This window comes from Coenobita brevimanus, chromosome 23 (genome assembly GCF_032717465.1).
Source record: "Coenobita brevimanus isolate Jiangsu-jjx chromosome 23, ASM3271746v2, whole genome shotgun sequence".
NCBI classification, from domain to species: domain Eukaryota; kingdom Metazoa; phylum Arthropoda; class Malacostraca; order Decapoda; family Coenobitidae; genus Coenobita; species Coenobita brevimanus.
The window spans coordinates 539,383-564,320 of NC_136976.1; the positions used below are offsets into that span (position 1 = coordinate 539,383).

Here is a 24,938-nt window from a genome sequence, read left to right on the forward strand (position 1 = left end):
TGCATCCTTGCTGTGCCCTGCCATGCCCTCCCTTGCACCCTTGCAACACAGCCGTACCCTCCCATGCACCCTTGCAATATGCAACCATGCCCTCCCCTGCACCCTTGCTATGTCTTGCTATTCCTGCCATCTCTGTCTTGTCCTGCCAACCCTGCCATGCCATCTCTTACTTTCCCTTCACCCTTGCAATACACTGCCTTCCTATACTCAGTCATACCCTCCCTTGCGCCCTTTCTGTGCCCTGCCATGCCTGCTATTCTTACCCTATGTCCTTCCCTGCTATGTTCTGCTGTTCTTGCCTTGCTGTGTCCTGCCCTGTCATCTCTGCTATGTACTGCTGTTCTTGCCTTGCTGTGTACTGCCCTGTCATCTCTGCTATGTACTGCTGTTCTTGCCTTGCTGTGTCCTGCCCTGTCATCTCTGCTATGTTCTACTGTTCTTGCCTTGCTGTCCTGCCCTGCCATCTCGGTGTTCTGCTGTTCTTGCTCTGCTGTCCTACTCTATCATCTCTACTATGTTCTGCTGTTCTTGCCTTGCTGTGTCCTACCCTGCCCTCTGTGCTATCTTATGCTGTTCTTACCTTGCTGTCCTGCCATGCCATCTCTGTGTTCTGCTGTTCTTGCCTTGCTGTGTCGTACACTGCCATCTCTGCTGTGTCCTGTCCTGCCATCTTTTATGTTATGTTATTCTTGCCCTGTCATCCCTCTGCTATACTCACCTTTATCTGCTTTGCTCTTGTCTGCTGCTTTTCTCTTCCCTTGTTTGCCTTGGCCATTATGTAATTTGTTAAGCTTTTTTATATATTTCATTTATTATATTTTCACAATTTTGCTTTGTGTACAAAATGTGTACTTTGAAAAAATATCAAAGAGAATAGTACCAAGACATATATGAATAGTACGAAGTGGTCTCCGTACTATTCATATATGTCCTGGTATTCTCTGATATTTATTCAAAATCCACATTTAAATAAGTATGTAAAACAAATAAATATGTAGCAAAAAGGGATATATATAGTAAAGACATTGTAATAATACATTGGTTTTATTTCCACAAGATATACACAAGAGTGGTGAGTAGCAAAAAAAAACTATCTCGATAAATCGGCCAAGAAAATACGGACTGGTAACCCAAAGAGTTGCCAGTCCATATTTTCGTGGCCGATTTATCGAGATAGTTTCTGTGCCCCTGAATTTTATGCTTCCAAGAGCGACTCCTTCCCATCATCTTTTACATGCCATGTCTTATATTGCTCTGCTCAGCTTATAGCTGAGCAGAGCTATATAAGTAAATATGGCATATAACAAGTGATGAGAAGGGCTGTATTAACATGCATTGCTAAACACTCTGTGCAACCATATGCATCCTGTGTTTGCATTAATGCATGTTAACGATCAATACATAATATTTATGAACACAAAAATTACACCCTAGTCATCTGACATGCCACATTTTCTGTGCCCATTACTGAGCAATATAAGTATATCAGTCAAAGGACTGACTAGGGCCAATTAACCCCTTCATCATGGATATTATATTCCTGCTGAAACCACACGATTTTAGTCAGCTTAAGGGGTGACATACTGGAGGGGTTGGGCTGGGTATAGCAAGGGGATGACTTCATACTGGAGGGGTAGGGCAGAACAATAATGGCAGGTATGGGAGGCCATGGCTGGGTATAGCCAAGATGCAGGGAAGGAGGGCATGACAATGTAGGGATGGTACGAGAAATACTTCCTAAGGTGAATAAAATGTCTGGCAGCAGCAAGAATAAACCTTAATAAAATCATCTGTGACAGAAAATACATCACGGTACTGAAGGGGTTCAGTGACACTAACATTCATTGGTTATGATGCATGTTAAGTATCCATTAATAAAATCATATTCCACTAAGCATGATTACTTTAGACTCTTCACTAACTTAGCCCAATTTTTAATTCTTTTCCACCTCTCAACTCAGCCACAAAACCACTGCTATGGCTCAAAATCCTTTTCATACTATGACTAGTATAATGCTTTCAGATTCTATTACAACTCTAAATTCAGGCTTGAAAAGTTAAAATTTTGGCCAAGTTAAAGTTCAGAGTTTAATCATATGGTAAACAAATAAATCTTTAAAAATATATAACTCGTGGCCATACTGCTATAACTGAAATTGTGAAGGTGTGGACGAGCTATCTATCTGCCTAAAGCCAGATTAATTAATCCTGTAAGGGTACAAATTGCCTCTATCCCCTGCCATTTCACTGCCCTCCCCCCAGCCCCCCTCTTATATACCTCCCCACTACAATCCACCATCGTATCGTCGGTCTCCCCACTCCACCTCAATCACATACTCTCTCCTAGTTTGTCTGCTACTCTCTATCCCACACTCTCATATACCTCTCCACTCCATCCCTCTATCATCCTTAACCACCCCCTACCTCTCCCCCCTCCACCTCACTGACATACACTCCTCTGATTAGTTTGTCACTCTCCATCCCCCCCAACTTACACCGTCCTCATATGCTTCTCCACTCCGTCCCTCCCTCTCACTCTCATACACTCTCCCAGTTAATCTCCTCCTCTCCATTCCCCTAACTTTCACACCCCTTTCATATACCTCTCCACTGCATCCCCCAGTCTCCCCCTGCCTCTTCCCTCACCACCTCACTCACACACACTCCTACTTAGTCTTACTCCATCCTCTCCTATACCTCTACTAAATCCTTCCATCTCATACAATTTCCTAGTTAATTTTCTCTCTCCATCATCACTCCATCCCTCCATATCATCCCTGGTCTACCAATTCAAATTTTTGAAGCAGAAAATATCAATGACCTATTTCTGACTAGATTAACATGTGGAATGCACGCATATCTACCAGTAACATATCTTCCTCAAAAAACCACCTTCATTCCAGTTATATAGGCCACAAATTATATATTTTACAAGGTATGAAGTAACATTTCTCGCCTTTATGACTTTCTTCGCTTAAAAAAAAAAAAAAAAAAAAAAAGCCACTTACTAATTTTGATAGAATAAACACAGACACGAGCATTTTCACCAGTACTGGCTGAAGTTTAAATCCATCACTCATGGTCTGATGCAAGTAGGCAACTAATAAAATATACCAGTATATAAAATCAGTATGCTGATCCTCGCCTACTCAGCCATTTCATACCCACGCAATGGGTCTTTAGGTTAAAATACGTTAGATGAAGACTATAGCAGCTAATTTCTAGGCAATGTTCCCAAACCAATTTAAATATATATATATATATATATATATATATATATAGATAGATAGATAGATAGATAGATATAGTAATACAAAGAAGAAATCAGATGCTTGAAAGTGAAAGATTATCTCCTCCAACAAAACATAAAAACCTAAGAGCCAAATTCAAGATCCGTTAATTTCGAGATGCCTGGACATAAAGCATATGAAAGACTGGAAGGTCATGGGCAGTACGAAATGAAGAGGAAAGCAGTTCAAGAGTTGACCTTTGGCATACATGAAGGACTGGAAAACACTTTTTCTGTACAGGGAATATGGATTTTTTTTTTTTTTTTTTTTTTTTTTTTTTTTTTATATAGCTGCAGTTCTCGGGTTACGTGTTTACGCGTTTAGATTTTGATTAAAAGAGTTGCAAAAATACTTCACTCATTGGCAAAACAACTGACGTAAGATTTTAAAAATCACGATTAATTTTACTGTCTCCAAAATATCAAATTCTATGACAGCCATGTCAAAATCAAGCATTTTTCATACTACAGAAGTCTATAAGGCGAAAAGTGTACTCCACCAGATAAAATATATAAACATTTATATAAAACTGTCATTTATTGATATAAAGACAATATTTTATGGCCATCATATAAATATTTAAGTAATGGATGTGGGATCATAAGGGCCACAATATACTAAAATATACATGAAGTGTTGAACAATCAAAGGATCTGACTGACTGAAAGGCATATACATGCTCCCACATCCACAAATACAGACAGTGCATATACAGATGTCCTCGTTTAAAGTCACAGGTATGACCTAAACTAACTATTCCCTCCATACAACTGGTAAATGAAAATTTTGTAACCTAGTAAGCTTTATAGGAACACTTTACAGCTGACAGAACTGGGCCAAAAGAAATGGGGAGGGGAGGGGGGTTGCACTGTTTGATATTCCTTAGTTACGAGGTACAAATTAATCTTGGTTACTTTTAGTTTTGTATCGTTTACAAATGCTCCAACATGCTTGCATGAGTCGGCCTTGGTCGCATAGTGGCAACTCTCCATGCTATTCAATCTCTGACAGCCCCCCTTTTCAGTCCCTTAATCCCTGAGGTCTCACTCTATGACTTCATCCCAAGTCTTATTTTGGTCTGCCTCTCACAACTCTACCCTCAACAGTCACACCTCTCACCCTCCACACCCAACTGTCGTCCTCCATCCTCTCCACATGTCCAAACCATCTCAATCTACCCCTCCTCATCACTACACCAATACATTCAAGTCCCACATTTCTGTACGAGCCTATGAATATCCTCTTACTTCACTATCCAGGTCTCACCACCATACAGCATTACACTCCTAACATGCTGCATACAAAGATCCCTTAGCACTTGGCACTGAGGGAAAGCACTCTCAATGTAAGGAGAGGTAACAGCTCCCTGAACTTCCTCCAACCACTCCTTATCCTAGCCACAGAGATTACTCCAGCCCCACCTCCTGCACATAACATGTCCCCCATGTAACAAAACTCCTTCACACACTGAACAGACTCACCGGCAAGATTACTTCTTTCATGCCTGAATCTCTGTATGCTCTCCCCAACACATTGCACACACCAAATCTGCTTTTTTCAATCTACCTCTAAAACCACTACATCTCTTAAGTACTCATCACAGATACTGAACAAGATGCAGTTACTTCCCACACAACTGTGGCAAACTGCATGGCCATTCTCCCTCTGCTTTGACAGTAAAACCACCAGCCCTAGATATCATTTTTGTTTAGTCATATCAACCCTCCAATCTGACCACACTGCCATAAACTGAGACAAAAGGGAATAGGGATGTCAGGTTTGAAAACATGCTACAACAATGAAATTTTTTAGGCAATGGAGAGGGTTGCCTTCTTCAGGTGGCACAGTCTCCTTGGTTACCTACTACTCATATCAATGCGATATAACAATAAAACTTTGTGGGCACAAAGACTTGCTTTGATGAGTCTCCTTGGTTACTAGTCCCTCAGGGTGGTAGGTGGTGATGACCATCATCCACTCAATGTGGTACTGCCTACTTCTTCCTTGACTTCTGTTCCTGTGTCTGCTCTCCTCTCTTCCTACTTCTTTTCCATCCTGTCACTTTATATTTCTCCTTCCACCTCGGGTGGTTCTACACTAAGTGCCATTCCTAATATTTTCCTGCAACCCAGGAAATCATTTGCAATGTTGGGTGGTAACCATATAACCAGATAACGGTGTGATTTGGAACCTACTATGGTGCCCCTGCTAACTGGGTGGAAATGCAAATGCAGCATCCATCCAGGAACCAAACCTCCACATTTTTCTCTGTATCTTGCTGTTGCGTGTTGGTTAGTTGCAAGGGTACATCAGTTAACTGCACTGGGTGGCCCTGAAGGGGATGTTGCTTGCTTCCAGTTCATGGGTCTGCTTGGCTAGGCAGACTGCAGTTGATCAACTAGTCCCTCAATTCCATCCCAACAAAACTTCTCAATTCTCTCCCTATCCTCCCTAAAAATGGTAGACTACAGGAGTCTCCTTGGTTACATGTCATATTAACCCAATTTATAGGTACCAGAGAGGGTTGCCTTTACGAGTGTCCGTTACCAGTCATATACCTCCCTAAGAATAATGGTAGACTACAGGAGTCTCCTTGGTTACTGGTCATATACCTCCCAATCCTCCCTACGGATAATGGTGTGCTACAGGTGAAGGGCAAATTCAGCCTGCAGTCCACCATATTCATGCTCACATAAGCCTGGGCACAATATAATTCAGTCAACTACTTGGATTATAAAAATAAATATCTGTAGGTAAACATTGACTTTCTCTATATGCAGATATAGTGCTGTAAGTTTCCACAGCACTTCATGACTAACACATGAGGACATTCTGTATATACATCTATAGTTTTTCACCTTAACTTGGGCAAGATTTATCATTTGGCAGCTTATTATTACTTAGATTATTACAATAAAAGCAATGGCTCAACATTCTTTCCACAGTACTTCTTTGTAATTAGCAACACTAATTTTAATGTCAATTAAATGCAAGATTCAAAGACATTAATTTTAGGCCAAGTTAAAGCAAAGAAAAACTCTGTTTTAACACATTACCAATCTTCTTGGAACATAATGCATATTCTCATTGACAGCTGGATTGATCTGGCTGTCTTGATACAACTTCAACCAGGTTTAGTCAACTCACCTCCTGCAAATACAGAAAAAGACATTAACAGGTTTGTTTTCATTTGATGGAACTGGAGCACTCCCAAAACTAAAATACTAAACTGTGGTTGCTGAGGCACCAGACATCCAAACCCACTTGACCACCAGGCACCCTATTCACCAGGCACCTACACCCCAGGCCACCAGGCACCTCAACCCACTAGGCCACCAGGCACCTAAACACACTAAACTACCAGGCACCTAAACACACTAGCTCACCTGGCACCTAAATACACAAACACAATCTGGGTAGCCTACAGAGAAACACACCTAACATATTTCAAATGCCTGCCAGTTGGAGCACCTAAAAACCATGAATAGAACCGTAGCTACCAAAAAAATACCCAACATTTTAAAGCACATTTAGCTGGAGCATCTTAACCCACTACACCACCAGGCAGCTACAGTAAATACACAGTTGCTAACACACCCATCTAAATTACAACCATCAGCCTATTGAAGCACCTTAACCCACTACACCACCTGCGGATCTAAACAGCGGTTCAAAAAGACCTTAACGTATTCCAAACATCAAGGAGTGTAAATACTGTACCTGAAAAATACCTAGCATCCCAAACACTTCTAGCTGAAGCACCCTGGCCCACTAGACCACCAGGCAACTACACAATACACAGCAGCCAAAACAAATTTAAGACCATATCCAACTGGACTTTCTTTTCCTATCAACAGCTATACACCTTAAGTCTTCATAGTTTCCACAGACTACCTTCATTTCGCCTCCTGTCATCAAGCTGCCCTTTCTCAAACTCAGGTACCCCTCTCATATACCTCTCCAAACAAAACATCCTGTCTTCTCAATCCTCCACCTCACTTTCCTAGTCAATCACGTTTCAGTTACTTTTCCTATTTTTGTAATTGGTAAAAACTATCATCCTATTTTGGGTGGTGGTGGTGATGATTATAGCCAAATTACAGGTGGATTTCATGATTAGGCTTGTGAATTTTTTTTTACGAAGCAAAAACTGTAAACATTATTAATACAGTACACAAATATAATCCACCATACTTCCTGTGTGCTTAATTATCTACCTATGTACTGCTAGAAGTAATCCAAAAGACTTAAAATATATAATACATAAAAAAACTACAAGGAAAAAAAAAAAAGAACAATGTCAAGATCAAGAGAGCATGTGGAGGGCCTGATATGACAGCTGCTTAACTGCCTGGTTATAGAAACATTCCTCAACTACTTTCCTATCCTCTGAAGGGAGGATGGTGGACTGTAGGCGAGGGGCAACGAGTCTACAATCCACATGTATAAATTTCAAATGATCTGGGGATAACTTCAAATGAGGATATACCCGTAAGTCTAATTCCTTAAATCTGATGACATTATGGTTTTAGTCTTGCTACCACAAGGCAATTTTACAGTTAGCTCTGACAGGGTCCATGAAGGCTATATCTTTCAGTTCAAAATGTGTATGATGAAAATCTGGAAACAGCAGGAATAAAATCATAAGTTGAGCAAAGAAAATGTACCGATGATTAGAAAAGCACAAATCTGCATAAAAGGCAAGGCTTTACTATCACAACACTGCTGCCCCTTTCAAATGCAGGGCCTCCAACTGACTGGTTTAACTCAGAGAATCCAGTCACCTGTTTCAGTCAGTCCTGCCAACCCCCAATGATTTTACCCAGCTTTGGGAACATTTTTATAGCGAAGGGGTAAATAAAAGCTATATCTTACTTCAACAGCTCCAAAACTAAAGGAAATCAGACATAAGGTGGAAGGGGTGGTGATGTTTTTTTGGCTTGCCATTTCATTGTTATACCGACTAATGATTCTTCCACTGAACAATTTGAGTTTAACAAGTCTCGGAATACTTTTGCAAATTTAACTTCCTAAGCTATTTAACTATAGGCTTTAGTGTATTCGAACTTCCAACACCTACTGAGGCAAGTTTTGCAACCAACTGGCATTTAGCAAAAGCTAATGCCATGGCAAGATTTAAAGAAACCTACACAAGTTGATGCACAATACACATGACTAAGCCCATCAACCATTCTTCAACAGACTGGCATCTAGATGATTCAGCAGTTAGACTACATTGAAGAGTACTCACCTTTTTAGTATCCAGCTGAGTTGCTAGCCCATATCAATAATGGTGGTGGTGGCAGTATGTCTACCACCAGACACCATCCCAGCAGTGGCCTCCGCTGCTATCAAGCTGTCCCTCCCCTCCAACAGCCCTGAAGTACAAATATGCTTTAGAACTCATTAACCTTTTCACTACACTGACGGTGCTATCGCAACACTAGTTAAATCTTATGCTGAAGGGCATAACTGAAGGCTATATCTAACTCACCCATCTCAAACATCCTCAGTCTGGAGTCCCTCAGATTCACATGCAGATAAGCATGAACCTACAACCGAGTTAAGGGTTCTACTCAACACTTTTCCTCACCAAATATTCACATCCAAATGTGCCTAGTAACCAATGCATCTATTCCTATATGGTATAATGCTACAGTACTCCCCTATTCAAGAACTTAAGGTACGGTAATGCAAACAGTGAACCATCTATTGACAAGCTTAATTTTCCTTCATCCTGATCTTTTCCACCTAACTGTGTGTTAAGGCAGGGTACAGAAAGCAAGAACAGGGAAAACACAATAGTGTAAGTATTTAAATCTATATCTCAACTTCTTCACCCACCTAAGGGATCACAAAAAGAAAACTAACCAATATTTCCTTCCTTCATTTATTTATAAAAACTCCAAGATGCTTACATACACTGGCCTTGATCACCTGAAAGTTAGTTCTCCATGCTGCTTGATCACTAACAGCGTCTCTATTCAGCCCCTTATCCCTGGGTTCACACTGACTTCATACCAGGTCTTTTTCAGTCTGCCTCACAACTCTACCCTCAACGTACAGACCTCACCCTCCTCATCCAGTTGTTATCTTCCATCCTCTCCACATTCTCAAACCATCTCCATATACCCCTTCCTCTCAACTCTACCCTCAGGGTTCACACCTATCACCCTATGCATACAGTTGTCATCCTCTCCACATTCCCAAACCATCTCAATCTACCTTTCCTCCCAATTCTACCCTCTACGTTCACACCTCTCATATTCTGAACCCATGTCATCTTCCATCCTCTCCATATGCCCAGTGAAATGTATCACATTAAATTTCTATGAATGCACCTACATATACTTTACATCTGTCTTTGCTCGCACTGGATAAAACTTAGGCCTCAAGGTTTCAGCCACAACAGTTCTCTAATATTTCTTGCATAGTCTACTGCATATTGTTAACCTGCCCTAACATCAGTCTCTAAATGTGATTAACAATTATGCTGCTCTGAGAAGTGCTATGGCAATGACGTAAAGGCAAGATATTCACATTCTGGCATAAAGCTATATTAAACAAAAAAATACCAATTTTAGTCTAAAAAAAATTTTTTCCCATCTCATTACTGTTTCTTAACTGAGAAAAATGATCTTACCATTTAGCTATACTGTTGTCTGTTCATCTGATGGAACTGGCCCACTCTCAACATTAGTACTTAAGTGACTACACAACATTTCATCAGCCTTACAGTTATGGAAGTAGGAGTGAGTTTCCTTGGTCACTGTTTTCACTGGACTAACACTCCCACAAAAGTGCAGTACTGTGTAGTTGCTTGAATTCAGTTATCGGTCTTCTTTGCCTATTGGGAGATGCCCTAATCCCATAGAGGGTGGTCACATTGCCTCCATATTGCAGTCCTCAGTTATTTGGCTGCCTCCCTCCAACTTTAACTCCCCCTCCCCCCTCTCTCCACTCCATCCCTCCAACTCACACCCCCCTCTCCCATTTCTACACTCCATTCCACCACGTCACAGCCCCCTCTCCCATATCTATCTATCAACACTCAATCTTTAACTCACACTCACTCTCCCATCTCTCCACTCCATCCCTCTGTCTCATCCTTGGTTATAACATAGGAATGACGAGTGTCCTAGATCAATTCACTGAGAGAGAGAGAGAGAGAGAGAGAGAGAGAGAGAGAGAGAGAGAGAGAGAGAGAGAGAGAGAGAAATGAGGGAATTTTAGGCCATGCTAGGGTAAAACAGGTCTAATGCCATCATCTGATAGGCAATGCATCATATTCATAGCACTTCTTCATGACTAGGATTCACTTCCAGGATTTCAGAGACTTGAATGGTGAGTGAATGGGAGTGTGGCTCATTTAACTGGACAAACTTGTTAATATCTCAGTATGATAATAGTGCTTTCTGGTTCTCTGGACCCTACCTCAACCTACCATGGTGTGAGAAAGGAGTCTGGATGATGATGGATGCCTGATGATTGATTGATGACTGATTACTGACGATTGATGACTGATTACTGACGATTGATGACTGATTACTGACGACTGACAATAATGATTCCAGTAACACATCAGCTACACATTCTTGTTCCTGTAGCCCACAACTCAATATATGAAGATGCGGTCGCATTTGACAAGCAGTTATGAACTAGCAATGAATCCTTGGTTACTACACTTTTTACTCTAACCTGGCCTAAAACTGTCATCTATCTTGAATGCTGAATTGTAATACTATATAATACTAAAATATGAGCCTGGTCATGAAGTGCTACGGGATGAATGTAGAGCCATACCATTATTTGTTAATGAACAACGAAATTTAGAAAATGAAAATCTAGGCAAAGTTATTGTGAATGTCTCCTTGGGTACTAGTCAAACTACCTTTCTAACTAGAATTGGCCATCCAGTAACTGAAAAGGGACTAGGGATCAGTCATGAGAAAGTGGTTGTGAATTTTAAAATTTATTATAAATTTACCTAATTACTTCAGAAGAGTTTTGTGGAAGTATTAGGCATAAAATAATTAAAGTAATAATAAACTGAAAAGGCTTTGGTATACTTATCAAATTAGTATCCAGTTAAATGCCCCGTCCAAAGTGAGGGTTGTGGTTGTACTACTAGGGTTCTTGTGGAAGCTAAATGCCTGGAAACCGCAAAAGGTGGCCACTTTTCGCCTCCACGTCATTCTGCTCTTCGTCGTCATGCTGCCCTTTCTCGCAATTCACACCCCTGAAGGACAAAAATCATTATAAGCCATCACACTAAAAACTACAAAATGAAATAGCAATCAACAACCAAAATTTCACACAAAATCCACACATAATCCCCCCCAAAATACAAAGAACCCCCCAGAAATCCATAAGAACCCCCTTACAAAGCCACACACAAATCATTCCAAACATCCACACAAATCCCCCCAAAAAATTCCCATACCCACCCAAAATCCGAACCCCACAAAAATTCACACATGCAAACACGCACGTAACCTATGCCCACACCAAAGTTCCACGCACGTACACCCCGAACACCACACACACACACTTATTATATACCTTAATCTCTATACACACGTGCACCTAACTCCGTCTCCTAGCCCACACACAGCTGTTATCCTTCTGTTTTCAGTACTTACGATTTCAATTACCTAAGTAAGCTTTAGAAATACTCAGGAATGTTTACAATACAAACTGAAATCATTGTCATCATCATAAAGACAATTAAAGAATGGAAAAAGGAAAAATACCTTACCGAAATCGCAGATGTCTTCCACCTTTCACATTTCAAGCCAAACTGACTGCAAGAGCCGGCAAATTCCACCTCCCCCCTTCCATCGTTCTCTACCCCCTCCCTCCCTCCCTCCCTCCCGCTCTCCACAAGTCCCCTCCCCCTCCGCCAACTTGCTTGTTTCCACCACCTTCCTCCCCTGCACATCCTCTCTTCCTCCTCCTCTGTCTCTCTCTCTTTTCCTTTTCCTCCTTTCCTTTCCTTCATTTCCCTTCCATGTCTTTCTACCACTTACCATCCTTTTTCCCCCCACCTCTTCCTCCTCCCTGTAAAAGCACACTTTCTCCATCCTTCCTCCCTCCCCTTCGTTCGTCCTCTCCTTCTCCCTTCCTTCCACCCCCCTCTCTCCTTCTCCCTCCCTTCCTTCCCCCTTTACCTTCTCCCTCCCCTACATCCACCTTCAACCCCTCCTTCCTCACCCCCTTCTCGTTCTTCCATTCTCTTTGGCATTCAGTAACATTCAGACTTTAGAGCCATATACAATTGCACACACACACACACACACACACACACACACACACAAAGCCTCTTATCCTGTAAGGTATGCTTTCGTGTGTGTGTGTGTGTGTGTGTGTGTGTGTGAAAACAATAACCAAGTAGTGGTAGTGGTAGTAGTAGTAGTAATAGTGTAGCTTCATTTTTTATTTAACCATTATTCTACTGATGTATAACATACTGTTCAACTAAGATGAATTGTTCAAGACTGCCATTTTAAGTGCTACAGTAAATATCATGTACTGTGCAACCCTTCAACTTAGAAACTTCAAGCTTAAACACAGGAGTAGTCGGCTAGGCATTTCAATTTTTATGCAACTATGTTCTCTTCTGTTATATAAATATTTGAGGTGAATTAAGAGCAGAAATAATTTTAAGGGGAAAATTTTGAGATGGTCATTTCATCTATCTATAGTATAGCCAGACGCCACAATCCCCTAAGGGGTGGACACTTGCCGAGTTAGTTGTTTTACAGGGAGGGGCACTAACCCTCCACCAACCCACTTGTTGACAAGTAGGGAACATATATGGGTTGGTTATATGGTTACCACCCAGCGTTGTAAATGGTTTCCTGGCTTACAGGAAACCATTAGGCTTGTCACTTAATGTAAAGCTACCTGAAAATAAAATAATAATAATAATAAGTGACAGGAAAGATGGGAGAAATAGGAAGAGAGGCAGGCAGACACAGAAAAAGAATGATAAAGGTGAAGGAAGAAGTAGGCAGCAATACATCAAGTGAGTGGATGATGGTCGCCACCACCTACCACCAGGTTATTTTTATTTTATACATATTCTTTTTTAACTGCATCATTATTCTTGCTGCACCTTAGGATGAGGCTAATATTCAGTGCATTTCTTTACACTCGAAATCTTATCTCAGCTGATCTATAAACACATAGTTAAGAGGCTACAGAACTTTAAGCAGGAGGTTGACGAAGATAAAAGCTTTTTTTTTTTTTTATTGAAAGGAACACATACAAAATTCCATGCGTAACACTGTTATGCGATATGACGCATGTGGTGACACAACTCATCCACACGTGATCATTCTCTCAAATTTATTCTACAGACATCACACCTGACATTGCACTAAATTTATACAAATACCATAGGTAATAAAATGCATTTGGGGTAAGACCATAAATCTCACCCTGTGAAATATACACTTAAACTGTTTCCACAAAAGTCCTTTAATTTACAGCAGATGAAATACTGTACTAAAGCTCTGTAGTACTGTACTAGTACTGTACTGTTGTTTAGTGATGATAAAAATGTGTATAAAATCAAAATCTTTCAATCCATGTGCATAATCACTAAATGATAAAAAAAAATGTATGTACAGATTTATGCGGGAATACATTGCAACGTGTATTTATTAGGTACTGCCTAATATTACGCTGCTCTGACATGACCCACATCACTACAGGTATAAGGTTCCTGAGTCATCATGGTTCCACTGCATATGATATGCTACACCAAATGATCCAGTTTCTTATAATGCTAAAGATTTTTTATTTAGCTTACACACAGTCTTGTTATGTTTTTTGCTACAATGATTTACTCAGAAATTGCTTTTTCAAGATGAGCAATGGTAAAAGCATATGCATATTAATCTATATCTGCACAAGTTACAGATTTGCTTCAGTTACTTGCACTAAGAAAAGGAATATGTTACAGCTTGGTTATCACTTATGTATTCATTGTCATTTCCATTAGTCCATGAGTGAGGCAGTGGTGTTACATAGTCTGGTAAAGCTGACACCACACTGGTCACATCTTTCCTTTGCTTACTGTCACACTACAGTACATCACTACATAATAAAGTCTTGGTTTAGTTACTGCTGCTCCTGTTTTCCATTTTCAGTTCTTACAAAGCTTCAGAGCACGATATATTAAGTAGAATTATTTACCATGTAACAATTTCATATTTGCCACTACAGTATATCACTAATCATTTTTTTTTCTTTTTTTAGATTTTTGTCTGAAGCCAAAAATAATGTAGTATTGTACAACTTCTGTTTAAGGTGAAGAGATCACTACCTTTACTCATAAAACCTAGATGAAAATTATGAATTATAGCATGTTCTGACAATATCCATGATATTTGATGAGAATGTTTTAGGTGATATGGTGCAATATTGATAACTACAAGATATTAAACTGTGTTTCACTGTCAGAATACTTTATAAGTGGCAGACCTCAGTGGCAAAGCGCACTGCAAACAATCATATATATATGCACTTCACCATATATCCTCGAGAATCACAAGTTTTGTGGTGCAGACAGCTCCAATATCTAAATCCCTTGAATCTGGTGACTATTCTACTACTTTATTCTCATTACCTCCAGACAATTTTATTCACTTTGATACTGAAGGAGTCAGTGAAGGCTAAATCTAATCCTCACAGAAAAATCTCTCCTAAATTGAACAAAACTATATGGATGTAGTGAGAATGAAATTTAAAAATAGGTCATCAAACTGAAGGATTCAACACAGAAGCTGTCACCATGAAGCTACAATCTACAGTCTCTGAAAAAGGACGAAAGAGAGAGAGTGAAGAAGAAGTAAGATGGAGCAGCCAGCCTGGGATGTCTGGGATGTGCTGCTCCCTGCTGTGTACACCAGGACACCTCGGTAACGGATGTTGGGCACCATGTGCTCTGAAAGGAAAAACAATTTTTCACTGTCATCATCATCGTCGTCATCATCATCATCATCATCACCATCTTCGCCATCAACATCATTCAATTTTTTTCCCCCCCCTCACCACCAGGAGTGTATGGATGCCAAGCTTAGCTATTCAGTTGAGACATTTAAAGTGAAAAGGAGCAGCCGCTCATCCCCAAAAGAAGTTTATCTGTCCTTCCATCCATTATGTGATCCTCTGTTGCCCCAAGCTAAGGAGCTTGGGACTGCTGTTTACTCCCAGCACTGAAGGCAAGGCCGGCCAGCCATACTTGCCTCTGAGTGGCATTATTTGAGCAATAAACTCCAACCAGCCCTCAGATATAAATCCTTACAGGCTTAATTTGGCTGCAATGCCTTGACCCACCAGGCATCATTTGGTTCCAATGCGTACTGTAAATGGTTTCCTGGTCTACGAGAAAATTTGGCTTATCACTCAGTGTAAGGTCACCAGATAGCAACACTACTTGTAGGTAATTAACCTATACCTTATGATGGCGTCCCTTTCCAGTACCATGTGCAAACAGCTTTTATCAAATTGGGCTTGCTACTGATTCTTATTGCATGGCAGTTGTGAACAGCCTTTGTTTTACTAACAGAAGGCAAATACTGAATGCTTTAGTAAAGGCAGTTAGATGTGCACCATACTGTATTTCATGAATGTAAGGTACTGCTGTATCATAAGACAACTACAACAATATGAAATGATGACATAATACAGAGTGTTATGCCTAATGATGTCATTAAGATGTAAACTTAATTCTGGCACTTCCCTTCTTATCAACTTTATTTCAGAATACCACCAGGTTAACCAGTACCAAATGCCACAAGATATGCTTGCTTTACAAAAATGGCCTGTTGTTACATCTTGGACACTGTCATACCATATGCAAAGAAGTACTGATATCCTTTGAGCCATCAATACCTTTTCTATTTCATCTTACTACTGTACTCACATGTTCTCTTGGCCGTGTCAACTGTCTTGTTATGCTATGCTATGCTCTTATCATTAATTCAACTATTATTCTTTTGTTTACTAGTCAAACTAATATAGTAATTCACTGTTTTAAACCAATTCTAGTAAGCAATACTGGTTAGATCTAACATTATGGAACTGCAGTACATGGGATACCAAATTATTCATCGCTCATTCAGTATCTCCATTTAATATTTCAGTAGGCATGGGCTTCATTTACCCATATCTGGCGCCTTATCATTCATGACTATTTCAGTTACTGCCTTAGTAAAAGTGCAATTGTTATATGCTGTTTTTAGTGCAACTGTTATATTATTTTTCATGTTTTATTTTTTTTACTGGAATTAAAAAAAACTGAGGAACTGGGCCAGGGGCTTTACAACTCATATGTTACATGAATAAGATGAGAACTAAGACATCCTCCTCCACACATTCCTGCTCCAAAGGGATCTACAAGCAATGTTCTTGACCCCACTACCCTTAGTAAAAAATGGGACTCATGATGAAGATAATGGCAGATGACATCAATATCATCATCAACACCAGGTTTCCAATTTCTAATATTAAAAAAAATAAATAAATACAAAATAATATAAAGGACATGGAAAACATAAAAGTTTGTTATCAATACAGTGCAATGCTCATATATTCTTTTACTCATCATTCTCAAATTCAAAACAGTGCTGAGTTATGTTATTTCTCATTTTCATATTTTGTTTTTTTTAAGAATCATGCATCCAGTTAAATAAACTACATAACTAGAAGCATGCATCTGTCAGAAATGGTGGATCCAAGTTGAGTCTGCTAACCAAGGTTGAAAGATACTGCAGGCAGTTAATTTACTGATTCAATTTAATTACAAATCAGCCATTAAAAGACGTTTAAAGGCAGTAAAATGTTATAAATTTTATGTACTGATAGTGCTGTACTGATCAGCAGAACTGCAAAGTTTGTACAATACTGTCACTGTACAATTATTGAAACAAAACTTTCTGGTAGTACAGTATTAACAACATGCTATATTATCAATGTTTTACTTGATGGGAAATGCAGGTCAGTATTATAGGTGCTGGTCCATACAGTATGTTCCTTGACAATCATTTTTAATTATCCTGCACAGTACTCCTACAGAAGTTAAGTGCATGTAAGAATAGTACTGGCCATGCTCCCAGCAACAGTTTGCTTATAAGACTACAGTAATTTGTACATACAACTTTATAATGCCAGTCAGGTAGACTAAATACTGCCTACCTCTTTAGTTCCTGAGGAAGATAGCAGCAAAGAGGGCGAGGAGTGCCAGGGCGGAGGGCGTGGGCGTGTGGGCCGCAGAGTAGGTGAGGGTGCCACACGCAGGCGGGCAGACGGGCGTGGTGGTCTCTACAACAGCCAGAGAAGTACAGGTGAGGAAGGCTAGATAGTTGAGCTACAGAGGCTTCACTCAAGAGCCACTCATACCCAGCAGCTTTCTCTCATGCAATCATCTCGTGGCATTTGGAAGTGGTGATACAGAGAGAAATATCATACTGGAGTCCAATACTTTAGCAATGCATGAGTCAGAAGCTAAACAGAAGCTAACAATATGACACCAAGATTCTCAGTAAGAGAACGTTTGTAGCTGTTTGTTCTTTAATGCACAAATCATCACTCATGCTGCTACTAATTCATCTGATATATGCATGCTTGATAGGAACGAGTCAAGCAGACATGACTGTTATATACTGTATAGGGTATACTCTGAGGAATTTCATGTTATGGTTCATCAGACTTCATACCAAGTAAAGTATCTGCACTGCTATTAGAACAACAGTTTTTATTACAGAGTTTGCTACTTTTGGCCTTAATCATATGAAACAAGTACACTACAAATATGGGATGTTGCAGCAGAGGAAATACTGCAATGCTAAATTATCAAGTGAATACTTCAGTACTACTGTAGTAATGTCTGTAACTCAAAGCATTGTAGAGCGTACTGTCCTTGCAATGTTTCTTGATAACAATTAATGGTGAAAACAAGTGCAGTACTGTGCTTTTCAGTGCATATGGGCTCATTCATTAGTCGCCTGTCATTCTGGCCATCCAGTCTCCAAGATTTGTTACATTTTACCTTTTCAGGTGATAGGAAGCTAAAACTTACCGACAAGCTGTATGGTAGCTGAGGACTGACCCAACTTGTTGGTAGCCATGCAGGAGTAATTACCAAACTGGCGCTTCTCAATGCTCAGTACACGCAGGGTTGTGTCTGTGAACTCATCGGCTGTGGCGAACTGTGATACCCTGAAAAAAATGATGGCTTAGATATAAGCTCATAAATTAAATGAAGATCATTGAGACAGACAGCTATTCAACTTTGCTAAGTCTCAGTCTTCCCTTAAATTATGACATGAAACACTTAATTACAATCCAGGTCCCTCCTTTTCTTCAAGGTACAAACAGGATAGGGTAAAGAAGAATTTGTCCAAAGGTTTCATTCAATAGAGGAATATGATACCCTGCTAGAAAATACTTAAGTTGAAGCTAGAAATTACTAATGATTCTAATGCTTTTCTGGATCTTTATACTGATAAAATACACAATTACCACTATGAAACAGCTTGTTCATGAACATAAAGGATTGTGTTGATGTTACTATGTTTATTAGTGTCAGTAAGTCTAGTTTATGTATTCTAAGAGTTAAAGTAAATTGTTTTAAGAAGCAAATATTGGAGTTCTTAACAATGGCAGTTCTTTGTTAGCAATACTCAGCAATATATTCGTTAATCCCTCATTCCAAACGGTTTGCCTTTAGTTGAATAAACTCATCTTGTGTTAGCCAGAATAACATACAAAACATGTCAGTATGGGCTGAAGAGGTTAAATGGGCTGTTAAAGTACCCCACTGAACTAACAAGATGCAGAACAGTGTAAAATGAAGAACAGAACAATACAGGACTTGAGATGATATTGCACATATAAACCTGTATGGCAATGTGGTTGATAGCTGTCCCACACCATCATTATTTTGTATTCCAACTGTATTAACCCATTAGAGATATTCCTCATACTTATGTCAGGGATGTTTTCTGAATTATCTGAATATTATCCTACAAATGGTATATACTGAAAACTGAATGAAACTTTCCAGCTTTACAGACAGGACTAGAATTTTAACAGAACATTATTTTAATTATGATGATACACTCTGGGCCTGACACCTTAAAAAAAAAAAGGCACCTATCAATGTGATATAAAAATAAGGAATTATTGCAACTCTGTGGCTACTATATGCATTACCTGAAGTGTTGGTTGTTGACAATGGACTCCTGTTTGTGGACCCAGGTGATGGCAGCAGGTGGATAGGCCTCCACATGACACTCCATATCCATATCATATTGCAATGCCTGAGGAGAAAATGTAATATGTCAAGAGAGCAAGATTAACAAGAGAAATGAGGAACTTGGCAATAAGTAGTGTGTGACTGATAACGAATGCAACCAAACAATCACCAATATGTGGAGCTTACCAAGTTGGATGAATGGAGGTGGACAGGAAGAATTAGATGTTGAGCAAGTGAATTTCAGGGGGAACAAGTACTGGAACTAAAATGGATTTGGTGGTGCTGTTTTACAAATTATAAAGAATGCTCCATTCTGGCCCTGAAGCATTCACTGGCCATAATCTGAAGGTCTCCAGCTGAACCTAACCAAACATGCAGCTTAAGCGTACTGTAACTGAACTGCTCATTTCTCCTTTGGTTTCATAAAACAATCAGTAAGTCTAACCTACATTTTTTTGTCTTTTTAATCTGAGCAAGAGTGAAGGTGGAAGGAGGTGTGGTAGGCCAAAAAGAAGGTAGATAGATATGGTAAATGAGGTATTGACACTGACTGGATGAACACACACACACATACACACACACACACACACACACACACACACACAACATAGTCAGTACTACAGGCACTTTTCATTACATGCTCCTGGCCAGAATGAGGAAGCATTAATCATCACCATCATCATGACTCTTTCTTCCCACCTAAAGATGTGGTACTGGTAAAGCAGAATTAAAAAAACATAGAAAGAGAAAGCATACACAGTGAAATGGACCAGGCAATCATAGCATTCAAGCCCCTGAAACCCTTAAATGAACCTCGCAAGCCTAACCATTTGCAATATGTTTTGGGGGTATTTTTCTCTACAGATGTGCTTCACATAAACCTGCCTGAGAGTCAGGCCATCAATTATCATCTTAAAAAAAAGGGTTGCCCAACACTTAATGTCATATACTCCTATGTTCTTAGTTCATCCAACTGACCTGATCCCCTTTTCTGAGTCATACTGTCCAAAGTCACAGTCTGAATACAGTATATCACATCTCTTACCTGCACCCCTCTGTGTAAACAGTCAGGTGTTGTACTATATACCGTATATGTTTTGAAAAATGTTAGTGTACAAAAACTGAAGTAAAATATAGTCATAAGGGAAGGGAAAGCATGGACAGTCCCCTCTGGTACTAACCTGGTAGACACGAGGACGGATAGCTTTGACAACTGGTGCAAATTCCACCTCCACGTTGATGTTCCTCCGAGCACCACGCCCAACCTGGTTCTCAGCAATGCAGTAATAGGTTCCACGGTCTTCCTTGCGAATGTTTGCAATTTGGAGAACATTTCCTCTGTGGACCAAGGGGTTTCTTTAACGTAGGGTGTGTAATTCAAGAATAACTTCAGGAAAGGCTGGCATGATGCATATTCATGGCAGTGCAACTTTATGTTCAATAACTTGTGCAAGAATGATGCAACATAAGATAAATCTTAATTTCATCTGTCTCAGCCAAGTAAAAGCAGCATTTCCTGACTTTAGATATCCCATTATGTCTAACAGAATGAAAAGAAGCATGTAAGACATTCAATCTGTCATTGAAATGATGGTCTGTCACTTTGAATTGAAATTATCAGTTTCAGTGAACACCAGTACAACAAACTTGACACATTCATTCAGTAATGGCATATTAAGAGCAAGTTTACTGTACAGTATTTTGGTACATGGAGTGTCTCAATTATCAGGTCTGCTGTACAGCTGTACGACTGCTAAATGTCATAATAATCTGATAAGCTGTCTGTTTCGGTAGTAAATGGTGGTGATTTCAGCATTATTTTTTGGCTGCTGTGGGGCTTGATTAGGCACATAAAGCTTGAAACCCAGATTAAGGCTTAACAATGCCTGTGTCTGGGAATTAAAATGGATTATGTTTGTTAAGGCAAAAGGGTGTGTCAACACCATCCCTGCATAGTGTTTCTAATGACACTGATATATAGTATAAGCAGAGACTGACAGGAGAGCTGCTGCCACAGTGCACAGAATTAAGGGCATTCATGTTCTGGAACACAAACAAATAGGGTTCTTATGTACAAATATCATCCATTTTTGTCTTGGAAAAGAGTACTGTATAGTACTGTACAAGGAAATGAAAAGGGGCTGCTGTTAGTATCCTCCGACAACTGGGTTCTGTGAGGATGAGAAGTGGTGTTCCTATGAGATGAAATTAGAGGAAACACCAAAACTGTTATAGAAATGGCTAGAAAAAACTCAAGATCTGTGTAGTGTTAAAGCAACTGGGAACATGGCAGTACAGGTACAGTATTAGGTGGGGTAGGATGGTAAACAGAGGTGAAGATGGCCCTGCAAAAGACCATCCTTTTCAACAGTCTTGTTTAGGAAAAAACATAGACAGTGAATGACAAAGAATCTTCTAGGTTAACAGGCTACAGAACAACTTTTTTCAGAACACTTCTAAGCATCAGCAAGGTGGACAGCATACCATAAGTAAAAGACATGAGATCTACAGAATGGGGAAAGAAAAAAAAGAAAAAAGAAAAGACTACTGTGTATGTGTGTTGTTGTTACTTAACCCCAGTTGTCTGGTCAGGTAAACCCATCAACCACAGATAAGCAACTGATTCTGCGGGGCCATTCTACAGACATACTGAACATCATAGGGATCTGGCACCCCTTTAGGCTGATAGCACCTTAACATGGTTGGACTAGGATCCTTCCCATGGCAAGCTGCAGGGAAATATGCGTAGGTTTGGCTTCCAGGTGGACAGTGCAGCTGATTCACTGGGGGTACACCGTGCCACCACATGTAGATTCTTGTCAGTGCCTCTGTGTAGGTGTGAGATAGGGCACTGCTAAATGGACAGGAAAATACTGTACATTTAGATGGGATAGATATTTTCAAGTACCTGCATACACACAGACAGGGTGAAGATGACCTTGGAGAGCAAAACTGAAGGTATTGCTGGATGAGAGACTGTATACGGAGTGAAAGAAGGAGAGTACAAGGAGCTGAAAGTTATGAAGATGGTTGTAATGGATCAACAAGTTCTCAGTGATTAACACATAATATATCTTCTACCCTATCTCATTATATTTCTACATGATGTGCTAGAATGTAAACAAGTGTTCAAATATATACCCCAATAAGTTCATGTAAAGTGGTACTGGTACACTGAAATTTAGTCATCATCCATAAAGCTACAGATCAGTATTACAGTTATGATACTGAGCATTAGTCATGGTCATGAATAAAATAATTATGGATCTTTAATGGTGGTAGGTGATGGCAACCATCATCCACTCATTTGATGTAGTGCTGCCTACTTCTTCCATCACCCTTATCATTTTTTTTCTGTGTCTGTCCTCCTCTCTTCCTATTTCTCCCATCTTTCCTGTCCCTTTTTATTACTCTTCTTTCCTTTTCAGGTGACTTTACATAACAGTTTCCTGTAAGTCAGGAAACCATTTACAATGCTGGATGGTGACCATATAACCTACCCATACATGTCCCCTACGTGTCAACATGTGGGTTGGCAAAGGGTTAGTGCTCCTCCTCGTAAAACAACTAACTCAAATTCAAACGACCACCCCTTACGGATTATGGTGTCTTGCTACAGAGAGATAGATCTTTAATGCATATTAAAAAGAAACGAAATTGAAGGTGAAGGATGACATACCTGTAGATGGAGCCACCTGTGGGGAGGATGGCATTGTTCTCTCTCCTCCAAGAAATGTCTGGGATGGGCATTCCTCCTGCATAGCATGAGAGTTCCACACTGTCACCCTCACTTGCCACCACTGACCTGGAATCATACGAACATTTACAGTACTTTACACAATTTGAGGTAGTCTTATATCTGGAATAACACATTCACTGTACTACACTGCACATGTAATGTTAAAGACCAGTGTGCAAAATATAGTAAAAGTAAAGTATATGAAGTAAAGTGCCAAGAGCACTTTCTTGTGGCATCTGAGTGTGATCTAAGCAATATGAAACCTAACTGACATACTTCATTTTATAAGAGGAAAGGTCACAAACCCTTCTTTGATGCTTAGAAGTGAGGCTGGGTTATCACAAAATTGGTACCGTACGAATTATCAGAAAAAAGTCTGTGATGGAAAGATGTAGTGTTCTGAATGTACTGCATGGAGTAGTGACGTAGGAATAAAGCAGTCAAAGAAGTCTGCTTAAACACACTGGGAACGACATTTATTGACTTTCAGATAATTTATGGAGGAACCATCTCGAGTTCATCAGATTTTTAAGCTTGTAAAATGTCTCAGTTAGTGTGTATGAATAACATTAGCTGTAATTGTGCTTTGTTTACTGTTTTTATGGTGTTTTAGTTCCCTTTGTCTCTAGTACTAACTGAACTGCATCTTATGTTCTTTCATTATTGGATCTACTATGTTGTTATGCTCGTGATACCAAAAATGGAGGGTGTAGGCAACCCCCCCCCTTAAAACTGTGCCTGAATTCTCTATCCTCAAGAGGAGGATGGTGGGCTATAGGAGAGGGTCAACTTCAGCCTGCTGGGACAACATCAAGGTTCTTTCTTCCTTGCCTATTTATATTAAAAAAAAAAAAAAAAAAGTCATCTTCAAGAAGTAAACCCTCTGATTCCTGTGACTGAAATTAATCTTGCTACTACCAGTTGAGTTTATTCAGCTCAAGACAGCTCCCTAGTACTGTTGAAATTAATGATGGCCATGTTCTCCTATTGCAGCTTGAAAAATCTCTTAGCAAAATAATATTCCCTGGTAATTGCAAGAATATAGTACAAAAACTGATGTCACCATTGTAAAGTTGCTACAGTTTTATTTAATCTATGACCATTCAGGCCATTTAGGTTCAAGCAAATCCATTCCTTTCCTCCATGCTGTCAGTTCAGTCAGATCAGTCTATTCAGGCAACTTTAAATCCATTTAGGAACTTTGCTCTATTCACATCCATTCTGGTTATAGTTTGTATCAGTTCTACTACTTTTAGTTCCTTCCAGCCGCAGTCATACCCAGGCTGATTAATTTAAGTCAGTTAAGGTTATTTCAGGTCATACAGGTAACTTAAAGTTTTTCAAGACAAATCCTGGTGTCCTTCAGGGTTCTGTAAGGTCCCTTCAAATCCATTAACGTCATTTCAGATTTACTGACGTAATGTCTCTTACAAAATGTATCAGTCAGTATACTGGTAGGATTTTTTAATATACGAATACAGTATACTGTATGATACAAAATATATGGGTACGTCTTTTTTTTAATCCAACAAGTAATTTACCAGTACAAATGAAACGAACAGACCATGCATTTGTAATTAGGCTCTGACGTCATGTGTAAAGAGTACTAGCAGTCTGATTGGTTCACTGGTTAAAATATATA

At 39.6% G+C, this 24,938-nt stretch overlaps 1 protein-coding gene across 1 annotated transcript in view; it reads right to left on the reverse strand.

The window, feature by feature from the left end:
• Positions 1–15,120: 15,120 nt before the first annotated feature.
• Lac (septate junction protein lachesin) overlaps positions 15,121–24,938 on the reverse strand; it is a 301,937-nt gene continuing 292,119 nt past the window's right edge. The window contains exons 4-9 of the mRNA XM_080267202.1: positions 23,237–23,362; positions 20,739–20,895; positions 19,515–19,621; positions 18,379–18,518; positions 17,496–17,621; positions 15,121–15,243 (exon numbers count right to left, since the gene is read on the reverse strand). Coding sequence (XP_080123328.1) covers positions 17,500–17,621; positions 18,379–18,518; positions 19,515–19,621; positions 20,739–20,895; positions 23,237–23,362 — 652 coding nt within the window. The 3' untranslated portion in view covers positions 15,121–15,243; positions 17,496–17,499. The remainder of the gene's footprint in view (positions 15,244–17,495; positions 17,622–18,378; positions 18,519–19,514; positions 19,622–20,738; positions 20,896–23,236; positions 23,363–24,938) is intronic.